The sequence below is a fragment of the Pochonia chlamydosporia genome, chromosome 5, assembly GCF_001653235.2.
Source record: "Pochonia chlamydosporia 170 chromosome 5, whole genome shotgun sequence".
In the NCBI taxonomy this organism is placed as follows: Eukaryota; Fungi; Ascomycota; class Sordariomycetes; order Hypocreales; family Clavicipitaceae; genus Pochonia; species Pochonia chlamydosporia.
This window is the reverse complement of record NC_035794.1, coordinates 852,633-876,520: the sequence shown is the minus strand read 5'-3', so window position 1 is coordinate 876,520 and position 23,888 is coordinate 852,633. Positions and strand designations below refer to the sequence as shown.

Sequence of the window (23,888 nt, the reverse complement as noted above, 5' to 3'; positions counted from 1 at the left end):
GCTGAAGTCATCCTACAATTGATGACTCGATATCTGAACGTTTGATTGATGTTGTCACTTACAGCCAGGCCAAGACTCAGCATGTTGAATGTGCATCACTAACCAAGTGGTCCGTGTATGTAGTATCCAACCGGAGAATATGGCGACGACCGAAACACCGCTGTCAACGGTCGGAATAGCCTTTCACAGGCCGTCAGAAGGTTCAAATAAGCCCGTGCGGACAGGTGCATTCGACCGTCGTGCCGCACACCAGTGGAGGTTGCGCCGTGTTTTAGGCTCTGGCAGCTTCAAGATGGGTGAAGATGACGCCAAACTGCGCCCACCAGCGTATCTCAGCCAATTGCTGCCAAACAACCCAAGCGATCCAAGGTCTCAACTACTTGATTAGTGTGTGGTATGTGGTGGCTGTGGAGAATGAACCCACCTACTCCAGGAAAGCAGAGGTAAGGGTATTTATTTTGCCCATCTTGGCAGGCTGCAAGCATATTGGAAGCTCACTCACTGATGTTGGCTTGTGGTCAGTCGTAGTAATGGTTGAAAGAAGCCTGGTGTAGCTGAATACCAAGTTGCAATTCGATCAAAACTCCCTCAATCACAGTGAAAAGAAGTCAAATAATACGACACCTTCTCTCCCCTAAACGAGAGCTTCGGATGCATTCCATCTGGTAAGTTACCTCGCAGTCCGAAATGGGGTGGATGGGAATTATGGGCAAGGGTTCCGTCAATGGCCCTCGGCAACGCGACCTGAAAACGCGGGGAAAGAAAGTTGCCCTGTTGAAGAGCCTGTGCAGCCTTGGTAGACTTCGCATCCTTTCATTGTGTTTAATGTTTGTTATTAATGTTGTGGCAGTAAGCCTTCTGTTGATGCTCGTGTCAACTGACCAGGCGCAAATAAACACAGTGCCACATCCCATCTTGGAAGCTGCACCGAAGGTAAAGGCCATGGTGGAGGGCTAAAAGCAGTCAGAACCGAGGCCCATAGTTTCACATTTAGCATAAGAAGTCTGCACCTATTGCAACCACTGTATATCGCTGATGCCACATTCAAGCGTGGTGTTGATGACAAGTAGCCACGCGCAGAAATGATGCAAGCGTTTTGGCTTATGCGGATGCAACCCGCTCCTTTACACAATGAAATTGACCCGAGGTCATAATCTGCATGTACCAGGTCATCAATAATGGGAGGCTTGCAGGTGCTATTCGTCATCTTGGAACGGTTATGTTGTGTTACCGCATAACGGCTTCCTGAGAAGCCACGTTCGTTGGCGAGTGGGTGGAGTGTGCTGTGACATAATTTTCTGCACGAGTACGGAGAACGGACCTCGTACTATGAACTTGTGAATAAAACAAGGTACAAGTGAAACATCAAAGGCGCAGGGAATTGTCTTGTGTGTGTGATGCAAGAAGCAAACCATCAGAAGTCTGGATAAAGTACTTGAGTATCCTCTCACATGCCAGTTGTTCCCCTTGTGTCAAACAATTGGCAGGTACGACCACGACCTTGGTCAGTTTGGAAGGAGTCAAGCTCTTTGGACCAACGACGAGAAAATGTGCATTGACATCTTCGAGCTCAAAGCTACTGTCTCACGTCACTGCTGAACTTGTGATGGCCAACATTTATCTGCAACACGGCCAACTGTTTGGCTGAAGTGCATCCGGATAGGCGTCACAAGTTCTCCAATCAAGGACATTTGCACAAACTATTTTGTTATTCGGGGTCCTCTTCCCATCTCTTGTCCAACCACCTCGGTTCGATTTCACTTCCATCTCCACGACTCCACTCCCCCAAACTGCATCACAGCGCATGCGCCGCAACCTGGTTCAAGCTGACGGGATGTTGAAGGCGGTGCCACCAGGACCAGCAATGTTCCCTCTCGTTGTCAACTGGCGCAGAGGCTTGCACGATGGAAACGTCAAATCGGGGGTTGGTGAAAGCTGAAGTCTCCTGACTTGCATGGTTCCGTACGCGTGGAAGCTCTTCGACAACCGCAGCCCTAAGGCCGATCTTGGCTCAGACAGAGAACATCCATCGGCCGACGCTTAATTGGCACACGTCCGGTCAACAGACGCCCCAGCCTTCATCCGGTGCAGTCATTGGCATAGACAAGGGCAGCAAATGGCCGTTGTTACCACGTCCATCAGTTACCCACCCCTGCCGGTCTCTAGCCGCAATCTTTTGCACCAGACGGTTCAAGTCCTCCCGCCCAGGTATTTAGCATTCACCACCCTGGAGAGGCGGACTTGTTTTGGGTTCTGCTCCGTCACTAGGCTGCTGCTCCGCAGATCGAGTCGACCTGTGGCCCGAACCAGACTCTTTATAAACCCCTTGGTATGGCCCACTTTGGTATCATCCATTCTTGATTTATCCTCAGCGCTGTTGCTGGATCTTTGTTGTTGCCTTCAAAGTTCTCATACATCCACGACTTGCAAGGCTGTGTTCTCCCTGTCTTCCCGTTCGTCGGTATTAGCCAAGGTTTAGTTCAACGAGTACGTGGATTGGGAAGCGCCTACGCCGATACTACTAGCTTGGCACGTTTTTATATGCAAGGCAAGGTGAAGACCACGTCCGTTGTGCCTTGCGACACTTGACCAAGTGCGCAGACTACGGCAAACACTTTAATTTTACCCAGTAAGTCGCAGAAATCAATTAAGATTATTTGCATTGAGCCCTTTTATTCGATGGAAGTACACGTAGAAAACATCGTATACGAACCACACGCCCCCTGGACATTTCTTTTCTCGCCTCCATCGAATCCCATTGGTCTTCTCCGCGTCATGCATGGGCTTACATACATTGTAGATTATTTATCATCAGAACGCCGAAACTTCCCGGTTTGTAACAGCCATCATGGGTGTCGTTGAGGCCGTCGTGGAACAATTATCTGCGAAATTTATTCTTTCCTTCCTCCTATTTGCTCTTGTGTTGCGCGGCGTCCTCCGCCGTCTCGACGAGCATCGACGTATCAAGCGCCTAGGTAATTATGGCAAAGACATGGGAAGCTGGGTTCCACTGGGTTCGTTTACTTAAATGCCCTCACAATGGCGACATCAGTCTAACCACCAACAGGCCTGGACATAATCTCTAGAGGTCTCCGTGCAGTATGGACTCATAAAACCATGGAGGTCTGGCGCGATCAGTTCTTTAAGCGTAACAAGCGCAACACGGTTGAGGCCCGTATCGCCAACGAACGCGTCGTCTTTACCATTGACCCGGACAACATCAAGGCCATCCTGGCGACACAGTTTTCTGATTTTGGCAAAGGAGAGCCTTTCCGTCAAGAATGGGGCGAATTTCTAGGCGACAGTATCTTTACTACTGACGGCGCTATGTGGCATAATAGTCGTCAAATGCTGCGACCTCAATTCACCAGAGACCGTGTTAGTGACTTAGATTGTTTCGAGTCTCACATGGATACCCTTTTCAGGGCCATGGCGAATGGCGGTGCCTTACAAGGAGAGAACCAGCCCGTTGAGATGAGCAAGGTTAATGGCCAAGTCATTGACATTGCCGATTTGTTTTACCGATACACGCTGGATGTCGCCACTGACTTTCTTCTCGGAGCTGACGTTCAGTCGATGAGGTAAGGCCATGATCTACTTTCCAAGCTCGTAGTATGAACGCATGCTCCTGTTTTACAGTACTGACGTCGTTTAAAGCACCCCCAAGCAAGAATTCGCCGAAGCCTTCAACAATGTCCAGCGCTTTCAGAACATCTCTTCTCGTGCCAACAACTTGCGCTGGTTGCTTCCCAAATGGCAGTACCGCGCTGATCTCCGTGTAATCAACACGTTCGTCGGACGTTTCATCGACCTCGCACTACGAATGACCCCTGATGAACTTGAATCCAAGAGCAAAGCCGACAAGGGCTACACCTTCCTCCACGAGCTCGCTCGTTTCACCCGCGACCCCAAGGTCATTCGAGACCAAGTTATTGCAGTCTTGCTCGCTGGCCGCGATACCACTGCCGGAACCTTGTCATGGGCTATTTACGAACTGGCTCGTCACCCGGAATGTTTCACTAAGATGCGACGAGAAATCCTCGACGTTGTCGGCCCTACTAAGCCACCTACTTATGAGCATCTCAAGAACATGTCTTACATGAAGGCCGTCATCAACGAAACGCTTCGCCTCTACCCTTCTGTTCCATTCAATGTACGCCTCGCTCTCAAGGACTGCACCCTTCCTCGCGGCGGCGGACCCGATGGCACAGAGCCCCTGCCCGTCCTCAAAGACACCAAAGTCGGTTATTCAACGCTGGTTATGCAGCGTCGGCCGGAGCTGTACCCCCCTGTTTCCGAGACGTTCGCCGACCCTGCTGTGTTCAGCCCCGAGCGCTGGGCAAACTGGCACCCGAAGCCTCACGAATACATTCCTTTCAATGCTGGTCCTCGTATCTGTATTGGTCAGCAGTTCGCCCTGACGGAGATGAGCTACGTTCTTGTACGAATGTTCCAGCGCTTCGACCGTCTTGATAACCACATGTTTGCATTGGATGGGGATAATCCCATGTTGAGGGCAGACGTGGTCTTGTCCCCTGGACAAGGTGTACATGTTGCTTTTTGGGAGGCACAAAAGGCATGAATTTCGTAACGGTTTGGTAGGAAGGCGATGGAAAATTGTAAAAGATGTCACAAGTCTCATTATGTATATCATGTGTGCAGGCAATCACAACTTTTTAAGTCTTGGAGTCCTGAGATGAAATGTTTTTGGCAATAATGATCTTTTTTGAAGAATTAGCTAGCAATGGAACTCACTCGTATCCTGCATTACGCTAGTTATTCCAGTTCTTGTTCCATCATAGTTCGCTTTGGTTTCGTTTCGTTTCATTGTCTGTTCATGTCATCATAGAGTACACTAGTCTCTACTCCTTGCCGAAGCTGTCGCGCACAGCCTGGCCAAATCTCTTAATCGCCTCATTCATATTCTCTGCACTAGCAGCGGCATATGTGGCGCGGAAGAACAGACCCGGCATGGGCTTCTCCTTCTCGGCTAGGAACCACGATCCTCGGGCGACGAGAACACCACCGTCAATGCATGAGTTGAAGATTTCTTCCTCGACTTCTGCGAGGGACTTTGAGTCGGCGTGGGGATGCTTCGAATAATCTACATTGAGCCACAGCTATGCTCTGTTAGTGACATTGGGTATACTGTGAGAGGGCTTGTTGCACTTACAAACATGCCTGCAGCGGGGGGAGTCCAGCTGACGATATCCTGTGGTAAGTGATCCTCACACGCAGCGAGCAGAGCATCTCGTCGCTTGGTGTACTGCATGCGGAGATTCATCAGCCACCGGAGGTAGCCTTCGTGACCCCAAGTCTCGTCGAGGAGCTTGTAGAGAATGATTTGGGAGAAGCCGCTTGGTCCTTGGCTGGCGACTTCGGCGTGACGCTGGTAACGCTCGATGATTTGCTCGGAGCCAACTACCCAGCCGAGACGGGAGCCGGGCACGAGAACCTTGGAGACCGAGTCCATGCGCATGACGCGGCCGTCAATGTCCATGCTGACGAATGTAGGGATCAGGGAGGATATGAATTCCTCGACGGTGTTGGGGGGAGGTGCGTCCGGTTGGTTGCGGCCTGTGTAGGGCTGCATCTGGAGGAAGTAGTATGGCTCGTCTTCGATGATGAAGATGTCGTGCTTTTGGCACATGGCATAGATGGCCTTTCTTCTCTCGGCATCTTGCGTTGCGCCGGTTGGGTTCTGGCCAGAGGGCACGGTGTATAAGACATGAGGCTTTCTTGCTCCCCGCTCTTTCTCGTCCCAGTTGGTCAGAAGGAGGTCCATGGCTTCGGGGACCAGGCCTTGGTCGTCGATGGGGGATCCAAAGACCTTGATGCCGAGGGGGGCAATGGTTTCCAACGCAGTTGAAAAGCTGAAATCCTCTGTTAGAACAGAATCACCACGATCCTTGTCGCAGAACATCCTGAGGGCTTGCTCCAGTGCGCCGGTACTGCCAATGGTCTGACAGATGCGCCAGTCTGCGTATGGTGGGTTGCACACAATCTCGGTGTGCTCAGTTAGGAAGCGCATCATTTGAGCAGAGCCCGTGGATTGACCGTAGTTGAGAGCAATGGATAAGTCGTAAACGGCATCGTGGTCGCGCACGTCATATTTACCAATTGTGACTGTTTGCCCGTTGTCCAGGGTTTCTTGCTCCGAGAAGTGAGGAGCTACGGGAACCTTCATGGCAAATTCGGCAAATGGGAATGTCTCGCTAGAGGGCAAGCCGCCTCCAAGGGAAATGAGACCTGGCTTTTTGAGGTGCTTTGCTGCTTGCTTTAGAGTGCATGGCTTTCGTTCCAAGCTTTCCTTGCTGAGGTGGTCTGTTTGGGGAATGTGTAAGTGTATTGAACGGGGGCGGCTTTGGAGGGGATAATGGATTTCTACTTACGATCCCAACGTTTTGCTTTTGGTTTTCCAGTTTGCTTGAGATTGTGTTAGTTGAGTTGGTTTCAAATATACATGTGTCGAGTAGGCGGTGTTGGATAGTTGCTACTCACAGGGCCCTTCCACATATCGCTGTCTGAGGCAGCAGCAACTCCAGCAACAAGCTTTCCGGCCTTGGCTCTTCTGGCTAGAATCTCGTCGATGATGGACGAGCCTGATGTAACTCCATTCTTGGTTCCATTGGCAGCATTGTGACCGTTTACACCATTCTGATGCGGCTGTGATTGGTGGTGGTGCTGGTCACCCATGGCGGTGTGGGGTGTGGCAACCGGCATGTTTCTGGGACTGATGTCAGCGTGGTAGGAAGTGTAAGTGTAAGTGCGCGTGTACTGACAGCAGTGGTGGCGAGTATGGGCTATGCAGCAACAGAATGCCCGTGGATGGGGAGAAGAGGTGAGCAAGGACAAGAGTTTGAAAAATTGTGGTGTCTTGTGCAATCCGGCCAGTTGCAAAAATGCAAAGATAAGAAAGATAACGAGAATGGAGGAGGAAAGAACAAAAGTGTGGTGAAGGTTCCAAGTGCAAGTCGTTCTTGCCTTTTACGGGGTGGCAGGCAGGTGTTCGGTGACCACGGCGCTTGGACTCCGGGCTCCGGCGTCGGCAGGCCACCGATCCTAGCCGCAATTATCCACATCAGCGTGCGCATGGAACGGGCTTTGCGCCCTCCAGCAGCTCCTGGCACCACTTCAGGGCCCTCGTAAAGCCTGTGTCCAGCAGAGACAACACTAGTGGCCCCCGTTGATGGGCCCCCGGTTGGTCCAGTGCTGCCCTTTGATGCTGGGGGAGCGGAGCTGCTTGACCATTGCGGCGCCAATGCCGTCGATTGGCATGAAAAAGTTGCGGGGGCGGGAGGCCGGATGGTTTGCAACAACGGGTCACCTGGTCTCTTTTATTACGTACATACGGCGCGCCCTATGGGCGTATATGTGCCGTTGTCGGTGTTTTGGCTGCTTGTAATCAATTTTGTATTAATATGAGAGAAATAGAGACTGTAACATTGTGTACGATGTATTGTTTTCAATGGTCCTCCTTTGAAGTGAAGGGATGCCTGCCGGAACACGACTTACATGCTGTTTGTCACAAAGACATGACACAGAATCTCGTTTGATAGGACTGAGATAACACCCACGCCCTGCAAGATTGACACTGCGTGTAACAGCTGTCTTGACCGACATGATATTGCTTGCTGAGAACACGCAACACAACAGGACACACTGATCTGGGTTCCGGAATGTGTCATGTCATACACATCCAGTCGGCGATCCGTCTGCAACCTGCCGTATGCCGCATCCCGTCTCCCCCGCCGCCGCCCAAACATTTCACCCCGCCAAAGTTGTTGTCTCGTCTTCCAGGACCCACTTTCCTCCGGGCGAATCAATTACACACTTGCATGCAACATACAGGATTGTAGTAAGCTTTTCAATGCACACTCGAGTAATGCAACGGCTCTTTGTTGGCCAATGTTTCATAGTTGCTGTCATAGGAGTAGACAACAAGAGCCAATGGTAGGCTTGGTATATTGACGGGATGTGTGTGGCTGTTGAAAGTAGTACTTTACAATGCATGATCCAAATGTCCAACAAACCGCTTGCCATGTCCCGGTGCTACGATGACACACGCCGTTGATATTGGCATTATGATGCTCCTCAAGATAGAAGATGCAACTACTGGCCAAATGATCAGTCTAGCTTGCAATTCATAACCAACTTCTAGCAATACCATACATCTGGACATCGACTAACTCATTTCCTGGCGACCCACTGCGAAACAAAAATTCCATCAGAACACCAATTTGAAAATTCAAAGGCTACAACATCTATGCAAAATAATCCTATCGAATCAGTATCTAACCATGTTCATCATGTCCACTTGGACTGCACAAAGTGCAGTTTGTCCTTGTGCAACAATGTGTCTTATGTAATCAATCCTTCCGATTCAGACCCACTTTTATCTGGACTCTGGACTCTGGAAGGACTGGAGCTCCTGATGCTTGCCTCCAATGTGCCTGTCTTGACCTCCAACTCCACCATCCATCAGCAAGCTCCATCCATCACCAGCTTACCATCATCCGCGCATCTCCCATGATATCAAATCATCCTTAGCCCAATGGGAACCACCACACAGAGATGACCGGAAAAGCGCAATAGTCTCAACTTCTCCCTCGAAACCTGCGTGTAGGTGGTCCGTCAAGGACCCGCGGCTGTCATGTATTGGCCCATCGGCACTCCGCGCATCTATGCCACCAGCAGCAGCCGAACCCCAGACCTCAACCTCTTCGTCTCATACGATGGCTTACAACAACCCGACGGGTCAAGCTCATCCTCATCGCTTGGTCAAGATGGACAGCCACGAGCTTCAGCGGCGGCGGCACACGAAGAGGTCGACATCCTACCCCCGCCGACGCCTTTGACCCCAGCAACTCCGGTTGTCCAACCCATCTTGGAAGACGATCTACTCCCTTCTAGCAAAAGCCCATCACCCTCGGACGATTCGAACCGAAAAGCTTCAGTCCCATTGAAGGATCCTGTACTTGCTTTGGCAGTTGCCCGCACCGGTCACCTGTTTGGTGTCATAACTGCAACGAGTATTACTTTATGGCAAACCAAGGTGCGATAGCCCCTTGCAATCCGTTCCCACGAGTAGGCTGGTATCACCCTAACATGAAGTAGCCTACCGTAATACTTGCAGTCGTCGTACGATCCGAATCCTCTATTCAATCCTACGGAACCAATGTCGACCTCCTATTACGTCCAGACTCGGCCATATTGGTGGTTCATACCTCCAGGGGTTACCTCATCACATACTCAATAGCGACCGATGGCGAATCGTGCGTCTACAAACCTCAGTTTCCAAACTATCACAACGTCCAACGGCGGAAGCAAAGCCTCATCGGGCCTCAAGCAGCACTGAGAGGAGATCTTATCCTTTGGGGCCCGGGAGAGGGGTCCGGGGTCCGTGACGTCAGTGTCCGATTTCGAATGGTGATTAAGATTGATGCCGGCATTGAAAGTGCTCTAGCGCTGGATGATGAACTGATGGTGGCGACCAGAAAGCCCGCCGCAGTTCAATGCATCCGATGGACGCCAGACAGCACAGGCAACCAAACAAGAACGGAAATTGTGAGCAAGATGGGATGGGTGGAGAAGAAGGCGTCTATAAAGGAGATGACATATGACAGGCCCATGAATTTGGCAACCTGGATCACCAGCGACGGACGAGCGTACGCAGTACAACGGCAACAGCTGAAGGGAGACATCGACTCTGAAAATGCGGACGCCAAGCGTCTTTTCAAAGGTTATTGCTTCCACATTCCTGAGTCCTCAGAAAATTTTGCCGTCAAGGCTGTCATCAATGCTCGATTTTCACTGATTGCGGTGGGATGTGCCGATGGGACCGTTTACGTATACTCGGTTCGAGATTACTCGGGGAACATCGTCCTCTCGCATAAACATAGGATCCCTGTATCCCACGTTGCTGCTGGAGCTTTCACATCCTTGTGCTATTCCCCTGACGGCTATTGTCTTTTTGCTGGATTCGAGAAGGGATGGTCGACGTGGAGTATGTTTGGAAAACTGGGCAGCAACAGTTTTGGAGCCGATCAGGGCATTTCCAGCGGCAATGATGAGCAGTGGCTCACCGGAGTGTCGTCAGCGTCGTGGATTGGAGGCGGATCTGAGATATTGCTTGCAGGGCCTCAACATGAAGCTATTTGGAGTCTTGAGATGGCCAAGAATGCAGTTACAGGGTGCTACAACGAGGCCAACGTCTTTCGGACCGTTCTTCAGACTCCCTCTGCAGTTATGGTGTACAGAGGATACGACCTCCCTGATATGACGAGCATTTCTGCCGAACCCTTTCTGTGGCACACGGCCAGGGTGCCTCCAACCTATCTATTGAATCAGTGGCCCATTCGGCAGACCGTCATATCTGCTGATGGTCGATACGTCGGAGTTGCCGGTCGCCGTGGCCTTGCACATTACAGTGTCAACAGCGGCCGGTGGAAGACATTTACAACTGAAGCCATGGAAAACGAATTTCAAGTCCGAGGCGGTATGTGCTGGTACCAGCATATTCTTGTCGCTGCTGTTGAAAGCAACAGGAATTACGAGCTACGGCTGTTCTCGAGAGAAACGCCACTCGACATGTCCCACGTACTATTTCGGCAGCAGATCCCCGCGCCCGTTGTGCTTGTCACTACGTCTGGCGAAGACTCCCTACTCGTCTATACATATGAGAATCTCTTGTACCATTTCATATTCACGCCGTGGTCTGATTCCGTTCGCCTCGTTCAAGTGGGGCAGATTGCGTTCCATGGCATAGTGCGATCTCCTGCCAGAGTTCGGGGGCTTAGCTGGATATTACCCGAGTCTCAGATGGTAGATGGGGACCCGTCTCAGGATGTGGCTGTAGCCTCTGTGATATTCTTGGTAGATGGGAAACTTGTCCTGCTGAGCCCTTCGCTCAATGACGACGGCCAGTTGAAGTACGACATGCGCATTATTGCTCAAAACGTGGAGTACCACGCCAGTATGAGGGACCAGCCCTTGCTCAATGTTGCCCACTTGTCGGACGATCCATCCCTTCGACGTGGCCCGCCAGCATTGAAGGATTCGCTCTGGGTGTTTGATGGTATGGAGGTGAAGGCTTGGACCAACATTAACGAGCTGCTAGAAGGCGCCTCGGGCGATGGCGGCGGCAGGGACCTTCCGGCGCCAGTTTCTATTCCTGTGGACTTTTACCCGCTCTCCGTATTGCTGGAAAAGGGCATCATTTTGGGTGTTGAATCAGACTTGGTCCAGAGGCGAGATGTGACCTTTTCCTTTTTTCATTTCGCCATAAGGGTAAGTTGCTGTATGATTGTGGGAGGGAGTTAAACGACTGACACTGACTGATTAGACACATCTATTTCTGCCTGAGATTCTACGATTTTACCTGCGGCAAGGCAGGACGATTGAAGCGGGAGAGCTTTGCGAACAGTATCAAAACCTGGAGTACCTGTCACATGGACTGGAAATTTTGCTACACCGTGTACTAGACGAGGAGGCAGATACGTGTCCCAAACCGGAAGACGCTGTTCTTCCTCGGGTGTTATCACTCTTATCTGCATCATCTAAAGAGTATCTCGACGTGGTGTTGCAGTGCACGCGGAAGACGGAAGTTCGACAGTGGAAGACATTATTTGCGTACCTGCCGCCAGTACAGGAACTTTTTGAGGAGTCATTGCAACGGGGCTCACTCAAAACCGCAGGCGGCTACCTGATTGTGCTGCACACACTAGAGGAGTTGGAATCATCGACGGACCAGTCGGTGCGTGTCTTATCGAGGGCGATCCAAGAAGGGGACTGGGAGCTGTGCAAAGAACTGGCTCGCTTCTTAGCGGCCATGGACGAGACAGGCGAAATCCTCAAGGAAGTCATGGAAATGGTGAACATGGGGCGGAAACAGGAGCAAGCCACGGAACAGATAAGGAGTCGGTTGGAGATTCCGGGGGCTCGGGTTCCCAATGGTTCTAGAAGAGGCAGCAGAGATGAAGATGACGAAACCGAGTCTGACTTGCCATCGGCGAGTGATGTATCTAGTGTTGGTTCGACTGCCAGTCCGTTCAATGGATCTCGGTCGCCATAGCCAGCAAGGCGTGTATGAGTATGGGAGGGATGGGACGGTAATTTATGCAACTAAAGGCGGTGTCTTGGATTATGCGGTTAACTAGCGAATACCATTATTGCATATAAAGTTATGATTAGACAATTCCCGTAACTTAACCTTTGTTGACGATGGTAGAGTTGATGTCCGTGGATGTGGTGGTATATCGCCAGCCAAATAGTCAGTCACGTTATCGCCATCCGCAACCCCACCATGACCACCAGCCTCCACAACACCAAACCTCCCATCACCAACCACACCAACACCCCCCCGGCGGCACAACATCATGATGGACGACTACGTCAGCGAGTCGGACAGCGACTACACGAGCTACTGGCGCGACTGGGTACGTTCTTTTTAGGGCCTTACACAGTTCGAATTGGCGGGTGGATGGGCTTTCTAACGCGCAGCAGTTCATCTCGTCCCGCGGCAACGAATACTTTTGCGAAATCGATGAGGAGTACCTCACCGACCGGTTCAACCTGACGGGTCTGAACACGGAGGTCCAGTACTACCAGTATGCGTTGGATCTGGTGACGGATGTGTTTGACCTGGATTGCGATGATGAGATGCGCGAGACGATTGAGAAGTCGGCGAGGCATCTGTACGGACTGGTGCATGCGAGGTATATCGTTACGACGAGGGGGTTAGGGAAGATGGTATGTTTTCCCCCTCTTTTTGCTGGCATACATTACGAATCTACACCATCCACGAATCTATCATATATCCACGCCACAACACCATTCACGAACCCACCACACTACACCATATATCCATGATTTACTATGCACATGCTAACCCCCCCAGCTCGATAAATACAAAAAAGCCGAATTCGGAAAATGCCCCCGCGTAAACTGCCACTCGCACCCCCTCCTCCCCATGGGCCTCAGCGACATCCCCAACCTCAAGCCCGTGAAGCTCTTCTGCGCCCGCTGCGAAGACATATACAACCCCAAGTCCAGCCGGCACGCCACCATCGACGGCGCCTACTTCGGCACCTCGTTCCACAACATCATCTTCCAGGTGTATCCGGCGCTGATACCGAGCAAGAGCGTGGAGAGGTACGTGCCGCGGGTGTATGGGTTCAAGGTGCATGCGTCGGCGGCGCTGGTGCGGTGGCAGTGCGTAAGGAGGGACGAGATGAGGCGGCGGTTGAGGAAGCTGGAGATTGAGTCGGGGTTTGGGGGGGAGGATGAGGATGACGATGAGGAGGAGGAGGAGGAGTTTGAGGGGGTGGATGGGCGGTTGATGCCGATGGGGTGAGGGGGGCTTTGACTTTTGACTCGCTGAGTTTGATGGTTATGTTTGAATTTGGCGTGTTATGGGTTACTGATTGGCATTGTGAGATGGACGGTTGGGTTACTGGGCGAGCATCAGGTGCTTGTGTGGCTTCTGTTGCGATGCTACTGGGCGAGCAAACTTCAGTCACACTCTAGTAGATTAAGTAGACGGCAGGCCAGGATGGACAAGTGGTGTATTCGCATGGTATCTGATAGCTCTACAAGATCAAAACTCCGCCTCCGTGGCCGTCTACACTATACAGATGGCTCCAGGGGGCTCCAAATCCCAAAAACTTAGTTTAATGCAACTGAGGAGATAGATAAAAACAACCATACATCACCACCTTAATGAGCCTGAGCGTACCCAGGTGCCTGTGCCCTTCGATCCATTCTATCAAGCTCCACGTCGCGGAACTGGAACTCTCCAGGACCAGCTGGTCTCTCTCCACGGTGTACAGCACCAGTTGCGCCTGATGCTCCCCGCATGCCGCCAACATCTACGTCGCCCGACTCGCCGAGATCAGATGGATCCATACGCCGCGGGTAGTCGTCCAAATTATCACCGGCAAAGCCCAGTCTGCCGACGCCAGCCCAAAACGCACGATCATCGCTGCGAGGACCCCAGGCCCAACCAGCGCCAGCGGCAATGGGCAAATGGTAGTATCGGAAGCTGTAAACAGCGGTAACAGTACCTATGAGGAAGCCAAACAGGATATCAAATCCATGATGGCGGAAATCGAACCATCTCGACGCAGCAATGAAGATGGCCACACAGAACGGAACCAAAGTAATGGCAAGCAGATATACAGGCGGCGCGGCAGCCTGTCTTCTAAGAGACTGCAATCGAGTATTGTGCTGGGCGTTGCGGCTAACAACCCTCGCCTTGCCGTACTCGCTATTTCCATCGCGCAAACGACTCGCCTCATAGGGGTCGGCGCCGCCGGAATTCATTCGCGACGGGAAAGCAGTATGCATCGAGCCATCGAGCGGCGCAGAACCCGAGGGCACCACAAACGGCAGCGTGACGGAAAACTTGCTCGCCAAAAACAGCGACAAGTATATCAGCCCTGCAGCCGCAGCGGCAGCGTGACCACTGGGATAGCTGCGAAATCCATCATCGAGCTTCTTACGGTCTTTTTGCATGCAGATATCGCCCGAGTACAAGGTGAACGCAGTAATATTCTTGCCAAACCCGCCGACAATGTATTTTGAGGCGTTGGCGACGTCGGGCTGGCATCGGGAGAGCAAGTCGGGCCGCGGCTTTCCACACATATTCTTGATACCGCTAATAAAGAAAAAGGCTGAGCCGACGGCCATGAGGAGGCCCAGCCAACCGACGTGGAGCTCCCATACTTTTCGCTTCCAGATAAGGGCCTTGCTGGTGTTTTTGGGGACGGTGTTGCCGGGCACGAGGATCAGGGAGACGAAGAGGATGATGACGACGGGGGCCAGGGCGCAGAGAACGACGAGAAGCCATGAGGGAACGGTTTCCTTTTCGGCAAAGGGGAATCTAGGTTGGAGTTGTGGTTAGCCGTTGCGTCTTGACGTTGTTGTGCTGTTGGGCAAGCTGGTCACACGACCCTTGAACAACTGCCGAAATGCCATCGGCAGTATTCCAGGGTGAAAAAATAAAGTGGCAAGATAGGTGCATAAAGTACTCACGAAATATTGGGATCCTGCAACGAAAATGGCCGTTTATTCGGCTCAATGCGTCCCAAAAACCCAGCAACCACAGTAATAACAATCAAGACGATCCAGTCAAATGCATATGAGGCGAGCAGCTTGACAGTGAAGCTGTTGCCGCTAGATGAGCCCCCAGAGTGGGCCATTCTTTGGTATTCAGACATGCGTCGTCACCCAGCCCGGATGATGATCAAGGAAAAAGAACCCAAAAAAAAAAGAGAGGAGGGGGGGGGGGACCGAGATAGATATTATCTCCGTCAGGCAAGTCGGCAAGCACACGATGGGCTCGGCGCTTGCCAGGTAGTTAACTGTGGGTGGCTGGCGAATATGTCGTCAGACAATACGGCAGACGGACTGGACTGGACCAGAAGGGGCGAAGCCAAGCTAAGGAATCGCAAGGTTTCAGTCCGGCACTTTTTTTGCTTCCACGGCCAAATTAGTTGAGGGTGGGTGTGTGCGCGCGTAATGATCACAGATCACCGGTTGGCACGAAAGGATGTGCAAGTGGTCGAGAGGGGTCTTTTTTTTTTCGTCGATGAAGTGATGTGTTACGAGGCGCAGCTGGGGGGATGGTGATGGTCGACTGGACGAGTGCTCAAGTGAGAGATGTCATGGCCTTGGTGTCAGTTGGATTTCGGGTTTTGACGTGCCGCAAGATTTGAGCATTTATGGAGAGCTCCGTTGAGTGCAGAGTAAAAATGACAAGGGACTCGGGTATTTTAATATTCTGGTCCTCGAACAATCGCGCTCACCCCCTTTGAGTGTGATGCCCAACTGAAATTGAAAGCTTGCATGCTTGCTTGCTTGCTTGCACTGCCCTCCGTGTCCCCAGTTGCGTCCCCAGTTGCGTCTCCATGTTCTAAACTTGCTTGGCGGCAAGGAAAGGGGTGATGGATGGAGGGATTGATTGACATGCGACGTCGTAAGCTTCTTTTTTGTTGTGGGCGGCTTTGGTGGGGATTCAGGGTGATGGATGGATCGATGGATGGAGGGAATACATTTTCATTTGATCTTGGCATGTACCACACCAGATTCTTTTTTGCTTCGTGCTTCACATTGCAGTTTTGTCGTATGGATGGTTTCTCTGTATTTGATGGGTTGCTGCGTCGAGCACTGCCCGGCCCGTACGATGCCCAACGCAATAATTCCACGACACCAGACCAGTTGACATTTTAAGCCTTCGGCATCTCTCCGTACTCCGTGCCAGTCTTCAATGTCCCCTGGTTCGATTGACATGTAGCCTTCATTTCACGCGCTAAATGATGGCTAATCGGGGTCCAGTCTGCCAGCTTGTAACACCCCGATTTGCTTCCCCCTCTGAAACAAGGGATCCACGGCAAAGCCATCTTGCAATGTGATGGTCATTTCCTGATGACGTTGAAAAAGCTCTGCCCTTTACTTTGTGCGCAGTAGTCATGTTGCAAGACTGGTCGTTTCGTTTCCGTTCTTTGCCGCTTTGTCTTGATTCACGTTGCTCACCGGCGGATGCTTCTCTATTGTACTCGATTTGACTTGACTCTGCTCCGACATGCACCGTCAGGACACAAGACTCAGGAGTACGGAGTAATGAGATGTGGAATCTCATCCACTACGACAGCGAGGCGCAGATTGGCTTTCCACAGCCGACAGGACAGGGGCGCAGTGATGTTGCATTCACCTATCAGGTTAAAAGACGTCATGTCAAGTTTCTCTCAGTTGCCCTCTCACGGACGTCCATCCAGTAACGGAGCACCTATTGCACTGCACTGGTGGTGTCTCACCTGAAGGCTCAAGGCTTTCGTGGCCAGCTTCTTTCATTTTGCACCATCTATTTCGGATACCAACCTACCTAGGTCCCTAAGCCCATACGAAGAACCCCATTAGTAAGAATTTCCTCTCATTCTTCCTAAGCTGCGGTGCTTCATCACTCTACGCACCTTTCAGTGTCGTTTCAAGTTCCTCGCCAAGCACCCAGCGCCAAAATACAGATACGGAAATCCATCATGTGTCAAGATGCCCTGACCAGAATAACCTGCCACACCTTCTCAGGCTGCCGACGAAGCTAACACACCTGAAATGAAAGCTGATTTGCTCAGCGGCGCAGTCTGTGGCGCCAAGGCGTGCGAGGCGCTGGGCCAGGGTATGTCAAGGGAACCGCTTTGCTCCTTTTTTGCTGTTTTAGGCTCAGAGGGTGCAGTAGGTTTGAGGTTTGGCGCTTGCGAATTGGCTGCAGCTTGGCAGTGTAGCTGTAGATTGATGTTGGGTGGTTGCTGAAGGGCACAGCAGATTTATTGCTGTCGACGTGGTCTGACGGTGAGGTTCATTTGGGGGATTTTACGTGTCAGCGCCATGCGTGCACTGCCTTGGTTGAATGCGGTGTGTTGTTGCGCTGGGCTGGGCTTAGCTGCGTGGTGCTGAGTGCGGCCGTTGGCGGTGCGTTGTGGTGGCCGGTTTGACGGTTTGACGGGTTGGCGTGAATTGACGGTGCTTAATGATGGAATTTCGGACATGGACCGAGAGTTTTGTCGTTGATAACCGGGAATGTATGAGGTTTACTTTGGCGTATGGGCGTTGTTGGCGGACTGCGTGCTCAGCCATGTTGAGTGCCTGGTAAGCATGATTGCCAGTGCCGAATTAACGGCACATTTCCGGTGGCACGCCCAAGCCATCTGGTCTGGTTGGATATTACTTGACATTACTTGACATGTCACCTTGCTTGTTGACAGCCCCGGAGGCTGTGTCGTTGAAGCCAGCTGGGGGCTTGATATTTGCGACCACAGGACTTCGCGCTCCGGTGAGTACTATCCAGAGGATATAATACACCCACCAGACAAATTATTAGCTTTGATAATAGTCTTATTGAACAGAGACGAACCACCTCCACCAATGCTCGTCTTGCTAGCCTCATCTACATCGTCTATATAGTACAGTACAATGACACATCGTAGTATACACAGTTCTATGCTCCGCCTTGTTTTACAACACTGTGCATTTCCACCCAAACGCAACCCTTGTTGCTCTCACAACCCATAACGCTCTTATTCCTTGGACGACCGCTTGTCTCGTCTCTTGCCGTGGTTACGGGGTCGAGGGGTGACAACCCATTTGTTGATGTTGTGCGTACGGCGAGTCTTGTAACCACTCTTGGTCTGTTAAAGGCGTTAACATCCGTTACACTTTGAAGACAAAAATCTGTATTGGTAGTACTTACGGGTCTACCCCAAGGTGTAACCGGGTTGCGGTTACTCTTCGATTTACCTCGGCCACCACCGTGAGGATGGTCAACTACTCCTCGTCAGCTTCCATCATTGCCTCGTGATGTATGCACATATGACTTACCCTTGTTCATGGCCACACCACGAACCGTCGGCCGAATATTCAACCACCGGCTTCGTCCTGCCTTTCCAAGCTGTCGGTAGTGGTGGTGGACATTGCTGGCAACACCAACCGTAGCACACGCATTCTTGCTGACCCGGCGGACCTCACCACTCTGGAGACGCACCTCGACATACTTGCCCGTCATGATCTTGGTGCCATCATCTTTCGTCTCCTCATTCTTGTTCACCACCGTGGCGGACGTTCCGGCGCTGCGACAAAACACGGCGCCACGCTTCGCAGCCGAGCCAACGGCAAAGACTTCCGTCCCAACAGGAACCATGTGCATGGGCAGACAGTTGCCGCGGAATGCCGTTCGAGCAGCAAGAATACCAGGATCAATGATGCCGCCCATGCTGTCCAGAAGATCCTGCGGAATGCCTGATCGATAGCTGTGCACAATGTCGCCGCTTCGAAGACCCTCAGCAGCCAGGATGTATGACTTCTGTCCCGTAGCCTGCTCCGTGACCAAGGCAATGTGTGCGCTTCGTCCGGGATCGTACTCAATTCGGTCTACCAGATGGGGACCTGGCCGCCATCGCTCAAAGTCGACTGTTCGTATTCTTCGCTTGGCACCACCGCCGCGGTGTCGTACGGTGATGCGTCCATGTGCGTTACGTCCACCTTTGCCCTGGCCCTTCTTGGGGTATGTCAATGGTAAGAATGGCCGGCCTTTCCAGAGGTGCTCGTTCATGGGGCGTCTCAAGTGTCGTACACCGGGGGTTCGGGGCTTATACGTGCGCAGCTTGACGGATTGTGAGCCCTGGGTTTCGGCTGTGTTCATAAGAGACTGGCTGGAGAGTCCGCTGCTGTCGGGGCTGGTTTTGGATTTGGGTGTCGCATAACCACGCACAGCGGTTTGGCTGAACGTCAGCCGCTGTAAACTCCTGGTGACCGCGGAGAGCGGTAATCTTTGGGGAAACATGTTGATTCAGGGTGAAGGAACAGTTGCCTTTTTTCGATCTTTGCCGTGTTTTGAGCTTCAATGGATTGTGGAGGATAGCGTTTGAAGTTGATGATTGTCGAGGCACGGAAAAGGAGCTCCGAGTTCGTTGCCAAGGTTAAGAGTTAAATAGCTGCCCCAGTGCCAGGCATTGGCCAAGCAGCAGGATTGGACGTGGTCCTGTTCAGAGACCCAAGTCACAGCCAATGCTTGAACCTGGCCGTTGACGCCTTGATGTCCGGAAAGGCGACGTCGAAAAAAGAGGGATCACCAGCTTGGTGGACTGACGGCCAGTTGATTTGCACTTTGCCCACCAGCCAGTCGTGAGTGTGGTCGGCCACATTGAAATTTCCATCGGAAAGCTGCAGAACGTTTTGCCGAGAGACGGCAAGGAAGTGCCAAGCCACACAAGCGGAGGTGGTGAGCCACAGTTCGTGCCACAGCTGGAGCCACATCAGCGGGACGCCGCGTCGTGCAAGCTCGCGCGACTAGCCACAAGGGCTTGTGCACCGGCGCGAGATGAGCCGCGGCGCTTTCTCCAATCAACGGGCCGTTGCCCCGCGGTTGCCACTGTTGACACAGGGATTTCGGCTAGTGCTGGAGCTAGAGCTGGTACGTACCTGGTATTCAGACCCGCGAAAGCTCCAGTCGTCGCGTTGTGAGTCGCCGACTGTGAGCTTGTACAAGCTTGTAGAGGTACCTTGGCGAGCCAGTCAACGTTGTTTGGCATCATCCCGATGACACGGTATGATTTGGGTGAAGCTGAAATACTGGGCATGACCTGGGTAGGTACTCCGTGGTTAGCCTGTAACATGTGTGTGTGTAGATATGCAGCTGTGCGTGGCAGCATCATGCTACAGATGCAGATACAAACTCGTCAGTCTGGCCTTGCTTTTTTCTCATTGTTTGGCCGCGATATGTCCCTTGCTGATTTAATCTCTACAATAAAACTCAAACCTCAATCGGCTGCACTGCGATTGTGTAACCAGATACTGCGTAGTAGTGCAAGTTCACAGATAAATTCATCCCTTGGATTGCACAAACGAGTCTGGCCCAGATATACGGAGTACTCAAGTATCCATCATATCCATCCATTGCCTGCAGCAACGGCTTTGGTGGCACAAACACGGACCAGAAAGACAGACACAGACACAGACACAGACGGACTGGACATCACAGCTCGCGAATAAAAACACAGTGCTTGCTGCTGACTATTCCGGCCCAGCCCGTCTTTGGAGCTCAATCACAGGTGTCCATTCATCCAGTCAATTCTTCCCTTTTTTTGTGTGTGTCTCTCTTGTTACATCAATGCACAGTCTCAAAAAGTAGATTCCCTGCCTGGGCAACCAAAAATCGCGAGCCACGCCGCGCCGCATCAAGACAGGTCGAGGTCCATGTCCCGGTTCAAGTCAAGGTACGTACCTTTTTCCATCCGCGACTGGCTCCACTTTCTCACCTCACGTCTTCCTCCCCTGCTTGCTGCTGCTCTGCTCTGCTCCGCTCCTCAAAACACTTCTCGTCTGCCCTCACGACCGTCTTCTTCAACATAAACACCTCGACTGCTGCCCGGTCCTTCCTGTTATCTTGTCCCTCTCCATCTTTTTTTACACGTTAATCGCGCCGTTAGCCATCATCGGGCAGCTCCCCTAATACGTTTAACTAGTTTTGGGCTGCATATATCCCGATCAAACATTCCAATCGCGGTGTTGTGTTGGACATTCATTCGTCTGTCTCTGAACCAGAGGTAGGGCAACCGACAAAATTCCTCTCTCATTCAAACTGTCTCAGCGTCGAGCTACTTTTCTTCCATGCTCCCCCAACTCTTCTCAACTCTGCCTCTCTTTGATCCTTTTTTCGACGCGTTGACGGCTGACAAGTTTCTCTCTTCTTTCGCTCTACAGTACCGCCTCTGGCTCTCATATATAGCATCTAGTATCTATACTAGACTGTAATATGCCTCCTGGTGTAAGTTGCCGCCACCACACGTGTTCCTAGCTGGACTTGATTGGGAAGCTTTTTTGGCGTGTTCCTTCTTGGTCGGCACGTGTTCAGACTTGCTGACACGCAAACTCGTTGCGTCCATCTAGACTCGTACTGCTCGTCAACGTCTCGTATCCAACGAGAACGACGAGAACAGCTCGACGCGTCTTACACGAGCCAAGGCCGCCGCTCTCAACGTGGACGAACTCGCCATGCCAGCAAAGGGTGCTTTACAGCCGAAGAAGTCGGCTGCCAGTCTCGGCAATGCTGGCGTTCAAAGGAAACGTGCTGCTCTCGGCGATGTCAGCAACGTCAACAAGTCGGAAGCTGTTGAGGGAAAGAAGGCCGGTGGCAAGGTTGGACTCATCTCCAAGGCTTCCCATCCTGGTGGTATCCAGAAGAGCACTACCCGAACCACCACTGCCCGCAGTGCTCTCAGCGCCAAGGAATTGAACAAGGCCGAACCCAGACGTGGTGGCTCTGGTACCATTGGCGCTGGCCCGAAGAGAAAAGTCGCGTCCGCCGCCGGCAAGGAGGCAGATGACGTCGCTGTCGAAGAATCTCAGCCTGTACGGAAGAAGGTGCATACGCAAAAGTTGGGGGCGCAGATGCGCGACGAAAATCGCGTCCCCGTGTCCGACTTGAAAGACATCAAGCACGATGACGAAGAAGACGTCAGAGTACCACCGCCAGATGGTGTCGACCTGATCGAAGAGGATGACTGGGATGACCCTCTCATGGTTGCTGAATATGCCACGGAGATTTTTGAGTATCTGAGAGACCTTGAATGCCGCTCGGTTCCCAACCCTCAGTACATGGAACACCAGGACGACCTCGAGTGGAAAACGCGTGGTATTCTCATTGACTGGCTCATCGAGGTTCACACAAGATTCCATCTGTTACCGGAGACCCTCTTCCTCGCTGTCAACATCATTGACCGCTTCCTCTCCGAAAAGGTTGTTCAGCTCGACCGTCTCCAGCTTGTTGGCATCACCGCCATGTTCATTGCGTCCAAGTACGAGGAGGTTCTGTCACCTCATGTGGAGAACTTTAAGCGCATTACCGACAATGGCTTCAGTGAAGCCGAGATTCTGTCCGCAGAGCGGTTCCTCCTTAGCACGCTCAACTATGACCTGAGCTATCCCAACCCCATGAACTTCCTCCGCCGCGTGTCGAAGGCGGACAACTATGACATCCAGTCTCGCACTATTGGCAAATATCTCATGGAGATTAGCCTCCTCGACTACCGATTCTTGCCTTACCGGTCAAGCCACTGCGCTGCGGCCGCCATGTACTTGGCACGCATGATGCTGGACCGTGGTCCATGGGTAAGCATGAGCATCATATTTTTGAATGGAAGTGGACAATGGCCCTAACAATGCTTGTTACAGGACGAGATTCTGGCTTACTATGCCGGATACAACAAGCAAGAGGTTCAGCCTGTCGTCGACTTGATGATTGACTATCTTGCTCGCCCCGTTGTACACGAGGCATTCTTCAAGAAATATGCCAGCAAAAAGTTCCTCAAGGGTGAGTACAAGTTCACGATGAATCTCCGATTCACTCTATGACAAAAAAATGACTAACAATATTTGCGCAGCCTCTATTCTTGCTCGACAGTGGGCCAAGAAGAATGCCGCTTTGTTTGGCATCACAGAGACTGAGCTGTCGTTGGACGACATTTCACCAGCATGATGGGGACAACACTTTTATCACACATACACAACATTGATCTGCCCTCCCAATGCACATCTTTTAGATATGAGCCTACAAAAGTCAGGATAACCGCCGCCGGGGTTGGATTACGCTCACGACATGACCTCTTTTTGACGACTTTAATATATACACACACGAACATGTGCAAGGTTGCTGTCGACCATTGGCCTTTCTGCTACGACCGTACGGTTGGCGATACTGTTGGATGGCACGCACGCATGCGTGATCTTTTTGATTTTAGCAAGTATTTCAGCATGCAGCTTTTGTTACCTTGATTGTATTACACATGGCGCTCGGAGTCACTGGCGAATTGGCAAGGATTATTTGGATTGGACGGTTGAAGTCGGCTGTTTAGAGACGGTCGCCGCCATGGGCACAGACCTGGGTGTGTGGTGCACGGGATGAAAGGCGTACGTACTGTGAATCGAGTCTCGGATTCAACAGGAAGCTGTGCTTTCAGTTGGAGGCAGTGAGCATGGGTATGAGCAAGCGGCCTGGGCGGAGCTTGGATGTTGTGTATTGATTGACCTTGAGATATCAGGGTGTCTGTCATGCCTGCCTGGCCGCATCGCAACCATGGCTTGCTGGAGACGAGGCTGTGAAAGAAAACTTGTACATATATTTTGATCGGATTACAGACAGGGTTTGAAGCAGAAATGAGAATTGCATTGCATGAAGAAGGAGTGTCTACGCATGAAAAACAAGTGTTTGTTGAGTACGAGAAGCAGCCACAAAGCTTGATGTGTTTATTTTGATACAAGAAGGTGTGAATGTTTGTTGTGATTTGAAGCTCGACGTTGTAACCTACCAGCTCTGGAGTGGAGTAACTCAATTGGCTGTA

General features: G+C 51.7%; 7 protein-coding genes across 7 annotated transcripts; 4 read left to right on the top strand and 3 right to left on the bottom strand.

Annotated features, from left to right (window-relative positions):
* Positions 1-2,848: 2,848 nt before the first annotated feature.
* On the top strand, positions 2,849-4,582 carry VFPPC_05560 (cytochrome P450 52A11; the record flags this gene model as incomplete). Its single annotated transcript, XM_018284735.1, has 3 exons — positions 2,849-3,014; positions 3,068-3,581; positions 3,658-4,582. The coding sequence occupies 3 exons, from the start codon at positions 2,849-2,851 to the stop codon at positions 4,580-4,582; spliced, it is 1,605 nt and encodes a 534-aa protein (XP_018141570.1).
* Positions 4,583-4,862: 280 nt separating this feature from the next.
* On the bottom strand, positions 4,863-6,696 carry VFPPC_16183 (aromatic aminotransferase Aro8; the record flags this gene model as incomplete). Its single annotated transcript, XM_018293936.1, has 4 exons — positions 4,863-5,120; positions 5,174-6,324; positions 6,393-6,426; positions 6,502-6,696. 4 exons carry the CDS (start codon positions 6,694-6,696, stop codon positions 4,863-4,865), a joined length of 1,638 nt encoding a protein of 545 aa, XP_018141569.1.
* A 1,957-nt stretch (positions 6,697-8,653) lies between these two features.
* On the top strand, positions 8,654-12,073 carry VFPPC_05559 (hypothetical protein; the record flags this gene model as incomplete). Its single annotated transcript, XM_018284734.1, has 3 exons — positions 8,654-9,055; positions 9,118-11,289; positions 11,345-12,073. 3 exons carry the CDS (start codon positions 8,654-8,656, stop codon positions 12,071-12,073), a joined length of 3,303 nt encoding a protein of 1,100 aa, XP_018141568.1.
* Positions 12,074-12,377: 304 nt separating this feature from the next.
* Positions 12,378-13,354, top strand: VFPPC_13864 (casein kinase II beta subunit; the record flags this gene model as incomplete). Its single annotated transcript, XM_018291636.1, has 3 exons — positions 12,378-12,437; positions 12,505-12,750; positions 12,899-13,354. 3 exons carry the CDS (start codon positions 12,378-12,380, stop codon positions 13,352-13,354), a joined length of 762 nt encoding a protein of 253 aa, XP_018141567.1.
* Positions 13,355-13,716: 362 nt separating this feature from the next.
* On the bottom strand, positions 13,717-15,200 carry VFPPC_05558 (PAP2 domain-containing protein; the record flags this gene model as incomplete). Its single annotated transcript, XM_018284733.1, has 2 exons — positions 13,717-14,881; positions 15,034-15,200. The coding sequence occupies 2 exons, from the start codon at positions 15,198-15,200 to the stop codon at positions 13,717-13,719; spliced, it is 1,332 nt and encodes a 443-aa protein (XP_018141566.1).
* A 2,871-nt stretch (positions 15,201-18,071) lies between these two features.
* On the bottom strand, positions 18,072-19,333 carry VFPPC_05557 (60S ribosomal protein L2; the record flags this gene model as incomplete). Its single annotated transcript, XM_018284732.1, has 3 exons — positions 18,072-18,182; positions 18,245-18,318; positions 18,373-19,333. The coding sequence occupies 3 exons, from the start codon at positions 19,331-19,333 to the stop codon at positions 18,072-18,074; spliced, it is 1,146 nt and encodes a 381-aa protein (XP_018141565.1).
* A 1,971-nt stretch (positions 19,334-21,304) lies between these two features.
* VFPPC_05556 (G2/M-specific cyclin NimE) lies at positions 21,305-23,026 on the top strand (the record flags this gene model as incomplete). Its single annotated transcript, XM_018284731.1, has 4 exons — positions 21,305-21,316; positions 21,439-22,659; positions 22,723-22,861; positions 22,932-23,026. 4 exons carry the CDS (start codon positions 21,305-21,307, stop codon positions 23,024-23,026), a joined length of 1,467 nt encoding a protein of 488 aa, XP_018141564.1.
* Positions 23,027-23,888: the final 862 nt, after the last annotated feature.